Consider the following 11,340-nt stretch of genomic DNA (forward strand, 5'->3'; position numbering starts at 1 on the left):
ACTACAAAACCGAGCATCCCCAGAGGATCAGCGTTATAGTCAACACATCTAGAGGGCTTCAGTTTGGGGGAAGGCTGATTTAACTTAATTTAAATTGTATTCCTAAACACACTTACTAGGGAGTAAGCCCCATTGAAAACGGTGGGACATTATTATTATTATTATTATTATTATTATTATTATTATTATTTGTATTCCGCCTTTTGCCCAATGCTGGGCTTCAAGGCGGCCTTACGAAGTTTAAAACATACATGGGGGGACGACACAAAACCATAAACGTTTAAAATACGCAACAAACTAATAAGACATTAACATAGATGGAGGGCCAGATTATTCTCCAAAGGTCTGCTGGAACAAAAAAGTTTTAGCCTGCTTACGAAAGCCCATCAAGGAGGGAGCCAGCCTAGCTTCCCCGGGAAGAGAGTTCCAAAGCACTGGAGCAGCCACCGAGAAGGCCCTCTCCCATGTTCCCACTAAGCACTCCTGTGAAGATGGTGGTACTGAAAGAAGGGCTTCTCCAGAAGATCTCAAAGCACAGGCAGGCTCATAAGGGAGAATACGGTCTTTCAAATAAGCTGGACCTGAGCCATATAGGGCTTTATAGGTCATAACCAGCACTTTGAATTGTGCCTGGAAACAGACCGGAAGCCAGTGGAGCTGTTTTAACAGGGGAGTTGTGTGCTCCCTGTAACCAGCCCCAGTCAACAATCTGGCTGCAGCTCTTTGAACCAGCTGGAGTTTCCAAACACTCTTCAAAGGCAGCCCCACGTAGAGCACGTTACAGTAATCCAATCGGGATGTAACTAAGGCATGTGTCACCGTGGACAGGTCCGACATCTCTAGGAACGGGCGCAGCTGGCACACTAGCTTTAACTGTGCAAATGCACTCCTGGCCACTGCCAAAACCTGGGCATCCAGGCTCAGGGCTGAATCCAGAAGTACACCCAAGCTACGGACCTGTGTCTTCAGGGGGAGTGTAACCCCATCCAGCACAAGCTGAATTCCTATTCCGTGATCTGCCTTACGACTGACCAGGAGTACCTCTGTCTTATCTGGATTAAGCTTCAATTTGTTCGCCCTCATTACTTCTGATTAAACATGCACTGGATTAAGAATAGAAGCCCTTTGGTCTGCTGGATCAGACCAAAGGGCTATTTAATCAATCATCCTGCTTCTCAAAGTGGCCAACCACAGGGAAGCCCCCAAGCAGGACATGAGGACAATTGGACTCTTCTACTGGTTGTTCCTAGCGACTAGCAGAGCACGCTGCCTCTGATCCTGGAGGTGGCACATAGACATCAAGGCTAACAGCTCTTGATTGTGCTACATGTTCGCACAACATGCTAAACCACACTCCGAGTGTGGCTTGTTGTTGAACCATGGCTTGTTGTTAAACTATGGATTATCGTGTTGTCTGAACACAGTGCATTTTCTGCAGGGTTATCAACCATGCAGGATGACTTATTTTTCTTGATTAAGCCACCTTGAGAACCCATGGTTTGTTATTGGGTCGTTCAGAGTGGTTAACAATCCATGCATGATCTTCGCCTTGCTGTTCTCTCACCCTGCGCTTTCTAGTAAATGGGCTTTTTGGCCCATCTAGCAATGCTGCTTCAGAGAGGGAGGGAAGTTGAAGGCTGGCAAAGCCTCAAGATAGCTCGTATCCTAGCCTCTCTACTCTTCTCCCCTCCCCATGAAATACCCTCAGTAGTATATGGCCCTACTTCCTGTCAAATTTATGCAAATGAGCCATGTGGCTTTGTTTTGGTCACGTGACCAAAACAAACACCACGTGACCGGAAGTGACGTCACTAGCTGTCAAAACAAGCAGCACGTGACCGGAAGTGACATCACCAGCTGTCAATACAAACAGCACGTGACCGGAACTGACGACACTAGCTGTCAAAACAAAACAGCACATGACCGGAACTGACGTCATCAGCTGTCATAACAAAACACCATGTGCCCAGAAATGCCGGCACTACCTGTCAAAAGAAAGGCCACGTGGCCGGAAGTGACTTTTTTCTGCGGCGACCGGAAATGATGCTTTTTGCAGGCGACCGGTGGAACATGTCCAGGCATGTCTCCCCACAGCCTCTCAGCGGTTGGCTAAGGAATATCACATGGCCTGCCCCGCAACCAATAGGAAGAGTTTTCAGAACCCCTAAAGGATTCACCAGGGTGTGCAGTGCTTTTCAGACTTTCAACCCGTCGGGAACAGTTGCTGATTTTAAGCAGGAGACAACATGGAAACCCCCAGCACCCCGATGCGGCCTAACCCCAGAAAGATGGGCATAATGCGATCTTCATCCTATCCTCAGGTTGGCATGAAACTTACACCAGATTCTCAGAATGTTATAAAAAATAGTTATGCCGCAACTGAGAGCACGCCAGGACCTGGGGGGTTTTCTTTCCCACCGGCACCCTTGAAAATTCAACCCAGACAGAAGGGAATTGTTCGTTCTTTCTCATATCCACCAGCAGACAGAAACATTACACCATGGTCTCAGAATATTATCAATAATAGTTCTGCTGCAACAATGACTATACCCTTATCCGTTGGACCTTCTGGATTTTCTTATCCACTGGCACCCTTGAATCTTCAGCCTAGAAATATGAATACTGACCAGATGATACCGGTAACTGAGAGCTTACCATTAGCTGGACACCCTTCAGGAGAGGTTTCTTTTCTTGAAACTGCATCATGGGATGACGGCCAAATGGATTATACCGAACAAGGTCCTGAAACAGAGGCTATGGATACTTCAGAGAGCCCTGAGGGGTTCACCAACATCGTCGAGGATGTGGATGGGGGTGTACTTAGGAAACTGTCTAATCGACCTATTGAGAAAATGGAGAGGGCCTACCCAAACTTGTCCTGGACACCTTACCGATCACTGAAAGAGGAGGACCGGGAAAAGCTGAACAGGAGTAGCCTCCCGGTAAGATATTTCTTAATGTCTTGTGTGTTGGTAATTGCCCAGAAGAGGTACCAATTAATTAATGGTTTTCGCTTTTTCACAGGTTGATACGCTGACTGACAGTTTTAAGAATCTGCAAATCGAGAGTTCCCGGAATGTAAACATTTCCTGTGTTTCATGCGTTTGCCCCTTTCCTGAGTGATAAGATTTACTGTTGGCAATAAAAAATTGTGCTTTTTACGTGTGTGTCCATATCTTACTGAACAAGCAACATGGCAGAGCATGAAGAAATTCTAAAGAGTATATATTATACACCTGGAGAGGTGGGGAGCTTTGGAGGTGTGGCTCCTCTATTTCAAGAGGCCAAAAAGCAGTGTGAAAAGCTGACTAAAAAACAGGTTATCTCATGGCTTTCAGACCAGGATGCTTACACGCTGCATAGGCCTGGCAGAGTCCATTTTAAAAGAAACAAAACGATCGTGTCTGGTGTGGATGCACAGTGGCAGGCTGACTTAGTGGATATGCGACAGTTTTCTAAATACAACAGGGGCTACAAGTACATTTTAACAGTGATTGACATTTTGTCTAAATATGCTTGGGCTGTGGCTTTAAAAACTAAGACCGGTAAAGAAGTGTCCAGGGCCTTTAATGACCTTTTCAGTCAAGATGACAGAAAGCCAGGCAAACTGCAAACAGACAGAGGGAAAGAGTTTCTAAATCATTCAGTAAGCAAGGTGTTAAAAGAACATGGTGTTCACCACTTTGTCACCAATAATGATGTCAAAGCGGCCGTGGTGGAGCGGTTTAATAGAACTTTCAAAACAAAAATGTGGAGGTATTTTACAGCGAATAATACCTTCAACTACATCAATGTGTTGCCACGCCTCCTAAAAAGTTATAACCACAGCTTTCACAGAACCATCAGGGCGCGACCTGTGGATGTTAATCAGGCTAACTCACTTGCAGTTTGGAAAACTGTCTATGGAGACAATTTTAACAGAAAAGCAGAGACCCCTTTGTTAAAAAAAGGGGATCACGTCCGGATTTCTAAATGCAAGGGAGTCTTTGCTAAGGGGTATGAACAGAATTTTACCACAGAGTTATTTATAGTGGATGAAGTCATCGAAAAAGCAAAGAGACCTGTATACCTGTTAAAAGATTATGAAGGAGATGCGGTGGTGGGAACCTTCTATCCTGAAGAATTACAGAAAGTGAATGCCAAGGCGGATAGGACATACAGGATTGAAGAAATCTTAGCAACAAAAGGAAGGGGCAGAAGTAAGTGTCACCTAGTTAAATGGTTAGGTTGGCCTAGCAAGTTCAACAGTTGGGTGAACGCTTCTGATCTTCGTGAACCTGTATAGAAGTGTAGAGAAGAAGTATGGGTGATCATGGGTTTTACGTTACCTTGCCCAGCAATGCCTGTGCTTCAGCTTTTCCAAACAACAAGAGTTCGGCATACACTATACAATTAGCAAGAGCTCTGGATCTTCCAGGATCGTGGGAAGTGGGGTTAGTTGAAATACAGTATCCACACAGCTGGGAGACTCTAACTACCTTTGGACGATTTGAAATTTCTGACAAGGAACGTATGTATCGTTTAGTTCTGTGCAATGGTTATTATGCTGACATCCCGGAGGTGATTGAAAAGATGAACAAACTTATACATGGTGGTCATAAAGTGACCCTACAGTACGACGCTGTGTCTAGAAAGGTTAGTCTACAGCCTGCAGGAAAATTTACCTTTCAATGTGATGCAGAGTTGGCCCAAATATTAGGACTGAATCCTGACGTGGCTGTCAAAGAATTCCCTTTTTATGCAGACATTACCCGGGGTTTTAACACCTTATACGTGTACACAGACATTGTGGAGCACCAGATAGTAGGAGACTATTATGTACCGTTATTGCGTTGCGTACCCGTGCGTGGAAAGAACAATGAATGTGTAACCCTTGGTTATGACAAACCACACTACCTGCCTGTATGCCGGGATCACATTGACACTATCACCATTGAAATAAAGAACGATCAGAACAAAAACGTACCATTTCGTTTTGGTAAGGTGACGGTGAAGCTGCACTTTCGCCCCCGGAGAGCTTTTGTCTTTTAAAAATGCCTATTTTGAAAAGCTATGGGGATCCAGCCGTTTATAGGAATTATTATAAGGCACAGGCTGGATATGCACTGCCTGGATACCATGGTTCTCCGGTTATGTATGGCGCAGGACTTGGCGGGATTTTCAGGAGCCTATTCCGAAAAGCAATCCCCCTTTTGAGAAGAGGCCTAGATATCATTAAACCCCACGCAAAAACCGCTGCTCGTAATATTGCTAAAGATGTGGTAGGCCATGTTACACAAGAGGTTTTGAACAGAATGAACACCCCACCTCCACAAGATGGGACAGGGTTGATGTACATTAAAAGGAGGCGGTCTCTAAAAAGAAAAGCCTCACAGGTGAGCCTGGTTGGTCCGCCCCAACCCATTAAAAGGAAAGCGCAGCGTGGAAAGAAACGCCAGAAACGACAAACTGCATCAAAGAGGCGGCGGTCTAGTTCAGCTAAAAGAGATATATTTTAAGACATCGCCATGGCTTTTATCCACTGCGGCTCTGAAGAATGCACTAAATCTGAACTTGATCTATTCAACATTGGCCCCACACAGACCAGTATTGAGAGAAGTTTGTTTATTGAGGTACCACCCTTGTCAGCCCTTACAGACACGGCACCCCTGGATTTCTTCATTGCCGGAAATGGTGAAGATTACATGGACTTAAATAACACCTTACTCTATGTGTGTTGCAAAATTGTCAATCCTGACGGAACCAACCTTGCTGCAGCTGCAGAGGTAGGCCTGGTGAATTATCCAATAGCCTCCCTCTTTAGTCAGCTGGATGTGACACTTGGTGATCGTTTAATAAGCCAAAGCAATAATTCATATCCGTATAGAGGTTATTTTGAAGCTGTGTTGAACTACAGCGAGGATACCCTAGCAACACAATTCTCTGCTGGGCTCTTTTACAAAGATATACCGGGGGAACTTGAATCTGCAGATCTGGATGGCAACAATACCGGGTTTATTAGAAGAGCAAATCTGACTGCTCAAAGCCGGAAAATAGACCTGTTGGGACACCTCCACGCCGACCTGTTTTTTCAGGAAAAGCTGTTGTTAAATGGGGTTGATGTGAAAATTAAACTTACCCGCAGCAAAGATGCATTCTGCTTAATGTCAGACGTTGCAAACACCCCTTACAAACTACAAATTTTGTCAGCCTCGCTTTTTGTTAAAAAAGTGAGAGTTGCACCTGGTGTTCGTTTGGGTCATGCAGAAGCCCTGTTGACAGCTAATGCCAAATATCCTGTGGATCGTGTGAGCATGAAAGTGTTTAGCATTCCAAGGGGAAGTCGTGTCGCCAACCAGGAAAACCTGTTTTTGGGGCAATTACCTAAACAGGTAATTATAGGCATGGTGGATAATGATTCTTACAGCGGCGATTATCATAAAAACCCATTTAATTTTCAACATTTTTATACAAATTTTGCTGCCCTTTACCTGGATGGAGAACAGATCCCCACGAAACCGTTCCAGCCCTCCTTCGAAGAGGGGCACTGTGTTAGAGAATACATGAGTCTCGTACAGGCCGCTGGCAAACAAATGAAAGATAGGGCTCTTTTAATTGACCGCGAGGACTATGCTAGAGGTTACACCCTTTTTGCATTTGATCTGACACCCGACCAAGAAGGCGGAGACCACTATTCTTTGATTAAAACTGGAAACCTGAGGGCCGAATTTCGCTTTGGTAGAGCCCTGGCTGACACAATCACCATGATCGTGTATGGTGTTTTTGACAATGTGATAGAGATAAACCATAGAAGAAATGTCCTGTTTGACTATATGTAACATGGACAGTGTACAGTTAACTCGTGTCCTATCTTCAAACCACTACACCAGCGCGGCTTTCTATGGGGTGTTTCCCAGTGACATGCTACCCAGACGACGGTTACAGCAGCGTCCTGTGTGTTTGGTGGTTAACACCCACCCTCACAAACTCCCAGGAGAGCATTGGCTAGCCATCTACTTGACAGAAGACAAGAATGGAGAATTTTTTGATTCCTACGGACACCCGCCAGACCATCCGCTGTTTCCTGAAACCATCATGAATTTTTTAACCAAAAATGCACGCGAGATCGCATTTCAGCCCCGACAAATACAGGCTCCAGATTCAGTTGTTTGTGGCCATCATTGTGTCTTCTTCTTACAGCAACGATGCAAGGGACTAACATTTAAACAGATCCAAGAACTGTATTCTTACGATTTACAAGGGAATGACCAAATGGTTTTACAATTTATTAAAAACAAGAAAAATGTACGCGGCCGTGGTTCAAGCGTATTTCAGACCACCCAAGGCTGTATGTCCTGTTCTGCTTTTCATAGCTATGTTTTCTAATAAAAATTGAGTTTAAAAGATTTTTACTTGTGTGATTATTCTTAGCCACTAAACAGACACAGACAGTAAATAGGTTTTAACATATTAAAACATTTATTTTTACATCTTCAAAAACATTACGGTGTTATAACTTGAGCCAGGTATGAGGACTAGATTGTCTTTTCTTTTTAGAAGCCTTGTGAAGAGTTGCCGGCGACCGAATAGATGAGGGTACAGCTCCTGGGGAGCTTTTTAGGTGTTCTAAAACTTCTCTGTTGGCAGAATTGCCTACTACAGACGTTGGAACATTTAGCTCAGCCATGGATTGCAGAAAAACATCCCAACCTTTAGGGACGCGCCTGGGTGGCAGTGGATGATTTTGGGTAACCCCTCTGATCAAATCCAGCATATTGGAACCGGTTACAGCAACCCCTTTGTACACAAAGGTTCCTTTGTCATCCCATGAAGAAACACTTTTGTTTTGCTTCATTTTGTTTAATAGCAATCTGGCGTTGTTCTTAGATCTGGCCGGGATGCTGTCCAAGACTTCTTGAAACATCGTGTCAGTATTTACAGCCACTGGTTCTTCTTCAGAGGTCTGCTGGTGTTGTGTCAGAAACAGGCTTAGTTTTTCTTTCTCTGCCTCTTTTTGTCTTACATGCGTTAGATATTTTTGAAGCAGAGCATCGTAGCGTTTAGCCTTCTCATATTCTGTTAAGTCAGATCTTTGAAGGACCCCCTGCATCTCAGTATCTAAGGCATAGATTGTAGCAGATCTGATGTTTTCTTCTTTAGGGGGCCCCCCTTTTAATTGTTCCAGCTGGCGGCTGGGTACCAAATACATCTTCTCGGTATACTCCATTATTGGCTACTTAAAAGGCCAGTTATCAGAGGAATGGCAAAACTTAACAGCGGTGCAATGAACCCCCCAGACTGCTTCACCAATTGTCTCTTCTTTTTTAAAGAGACTCTTTTGTTGCCCAGGCTTTTGATAAAGCGACGTCTTTTTCTTAAGACACGTACCTGGCGAGAAGTCAGTGGTATGTTGCCTTTTAAAGTATTGAGTGCAATTTCAGAGAGGGCCGCTATAAAATCGTCTGAAGCGGTGGTTATAATAGCTTTCCTCTGGCGTGGTGTGGCCTTAATTAGAACTTTTAAGAGGGCCAGATTTCTCTTTACGCGATTAGACATGTTTCCTGTTTGAGGGATCGCCGGTAACAGAAGGCATACCACTAATGGCCACTCCTTTTATAACTAGGTGTACCTTTTTTCATAGTATAGACCACAGGCCACTCTGGTGGGAAAATCCCCGTTCTCAACCGGTAAGATTCGGGGGTGGCGGCGTTTAAATCCACCAACAGATAGCCGTAGGGTTTAAATGTGGCATCGTAGAAAGCTTCCATGAAATAGCGGGTATTTCCCGGGAACATCTGACGGGCTAGAGTCGCAATCTGTAATTTATCCCTCGGGTTTTTGAACAGCACCATATATTTTGCATTTAGACTAATGGTGCGGTTGCTTTTTCCTTTGCAGAAAATATTCTGTGTAATGAAAAAAATACTCAAGTTCCTGTGGTGCACGTACTGCGTAAAGGCTTTCTGAATTTCATGGCTGTTAGAAGCAGAGTCCATAAGATCATCCATAATTAACAAATTTGGTTTATTGACAGGCAAAAGTTCATCATCATCCAGCTTTTCAGGCATTCCTTCCACAAACTTAATAAAAGGATATTTACACAGCAGTTCTTTGTACAATGGTTGCCAACAGCTATAACACCATACTATATTTTCAGGCATCACCGAGAGCAGGGTGTGTGCATTGTCTAGCAAATTTTTAATAAAATAGCTTTTACCGCAGTTGCTTGGCCCTGCCAGAATGGCCGAGAAGGGATGCTGCCACCTGGTATCCATTAAAATCCGTAAGGCAGGGTTTTAAAGTCCCCAGTGAGGACCCTTTTATCATACACCACTCTGAGTGTTTTTTTAAGGATACATGACTCAATTAGCCACTGTTTTTTATTCCTCACAATGGTCCCTTGCTGGACCACAATGTTTTTCGGATCTGTGTGATAATCTAAGACAAGCTCCTTCAATGTGTCAAAGTTGACCTTTTCTGAGTTGGAGAAGTTCAGAGTAATGCCTTTTACCTTGACACAAAACTTGCCTGAGGATAAATGAAAAGCATATGTTTTAGGACCACCCGACACAAACTCTGTGATGAACTGTTCTGGTGGGATCTCGCTGGTCAGGTCCCCTAAGAAGTCACCCAGTGGAGGATTCTGTTCCCCCTTCCGGCTCACAAATATCACAGAATCTGTGTCATGGTATAAACATCTATCTTGCAACATATCTAACAAGTTATACAATTCTAAACGTGCATAAGCGGTCGTAAAAGAGGCTATCACAACATTAGTCTTTCCCGATACTGTGTGGAGACCTTTTGCATGTTTCCAGGACACACTGACTGTGTCCTCATCTATAATTTCAAAGTTTGAAACCTCATAGCGTGGAGAAAATGCATACTCCAAAAGCTCAGCAGGATCCCTTACAATAGTAGTATTCATTAAGTTTGTGCGTTGGCCAAATTTACCCCACAAAGAATTGAGGAACAGCTTTGCAATTTGACGCTTTGCAGGGTTCACAGCAATCTCATGTGGACGTAATTGCACACCTTCTTTCTCAAAGAAATCATTGACATATTTTCTTTTTTTCTCCTCATCTGTACACCAAGAGGGGTACCCGGATGCCTCTTGCTTCTGGCGCAGATGCATTTTTATATAATCTGAAAACAATTGATCAGATTTTTCCTCAAAATGCCAAATTTCTGAAATGTTCAACACTTTGTAACCCTTCTCCAGTGCTTTCAACAATTCAACAGTACACCACGTTCCTTCAATAGCCCTTTCCTCATCTCTGTGAGAACAACACTCCTGCTGTTTAATCTTGGCACACGTGTGGCACAATGGGAACATGAGTTTGCCATCCATCCTAACAGGCAACACAGGGAAAAGGAGGCGGCGTGGGGGGAGCATTTTAACTTTAGCAAGGCCAAAATAGCTAGAGAGCAGCCCAAAATCCTTATGGATTATTTTGGGGTGTCCAATTGGGTATTCTTTGGTTTTGTTAACAAATGGGTACAGACTGGTGAAGTCATAGTAATGAATTTGCTCATCAGCCTTTGGCTTATAATAGAGACAGATGGCGTTTGTTCTTCCCCCAAAAAGAGAATCTCTAGGCTGTAGAGGCTGAGGCAGACACTTCTTACTTAGGAATGCTCTGAGTTCCCCATCAGATTCCAACATCTCCTTCCACTCGTGCTCCCAAAGGGTTCTGACATTGAACCCCTGCCTTCTGAGATAGTCAGCTTTGTTTTGTGTACGGTAGTTCAGCTCGCGATAAGTTGTGTCAGTCATTGGGTTTCGACCGTTCTCATTGTAGCAAACAGAGCAGCCGTGGAAAAAGCAGTCATTAAACTCAAAGGCTGTTCTACACCCACCAATTTCTGAATACCCATCAAGGAAATAAGGACCTTCTTTGAACTCCCCACCTTTCAGGGCATGTTGTATCTCGATACCCTCCGTGTGCTCTACAAACATCAACCACTGTATTGAAGGTGTGGAATACCGCTTTATCTGCATATTGTAGTTGTCGTATGGGAGAAGAGCTATGCTGTTTTCTTTTAAAAACATGTGTCTAAACATAGCCATGCAGACACTGGCTAGAGTAAGGTACTGGAAAGGATCAAGACCTGTTGCAGATGAACCATCCCCAGCGGTCATCTGCATGATTTCTTCTCGGTACAGGATACAGGCCTTTCTCAGAATTTTAACATCTTGCTTGCAGTAGTACATGAGCTCTTTTTGGAGGTTAAAAGTGTTGCTTTGATTTTCCCTATACCATGAGAGAAATTCTGCTCTCTCTCCAGGCATCATGCTGTCAACGCCATACTGATCTATGCTGGGCATAGGCCCCACATAATCCCAGTTTTCAGCGGTGT

The 11,340-nt window shown here is 44.0% G+C and overlaps 1 protein-coding gene across 1 annotated transcript; it reads left to right on the forward strand.

Annotated features, from left to right (window-relative positions):
* Positions 1–5,507: 5,507 nt before the first annotated feature.
* On the forward strand, positions 5,508–6,818 carry LOC134408914 (uncharacterized protein F54H12.2-like). Its single transcript, XM_063141426.1, has one exon. The coding sequence runs from the start codon at positions 5,508–5,510 to the stop codon at positions 6,816–6,818; it is 1,311 nt and encodes a 436-aa protein (XP_062997496.1).
* Positions 6,819–11,340: the final 4,522 nt, after the last annotated feature.

The sequence above is a fragment of the Elgaria multicarinata genome, chromosome 14, assembly GCF_023053635.1.
Source record: "Elgaria multicarinata webbii isolate HBS135686 ecotype San Diego chromosome 14, rElgMul1.1.pri, whole genome shotgun sequence".
Classification (NCBI taxonomy): Eukaryota; Metazoa; Chordata; class Lepidosauria; order Squamata; family Anguidae; genus Elgaria; species Elgaria multicarinata.

Excerpts from the sequence above, each read along its gene's own strand:
- LOC134408914 (XM_063141426.1), top strand. The coding sequence starts at position 5,508 with ATGGCTTTTATCCACTGCGGCTCTGAAGAATGCACTAAATCTGAACTT.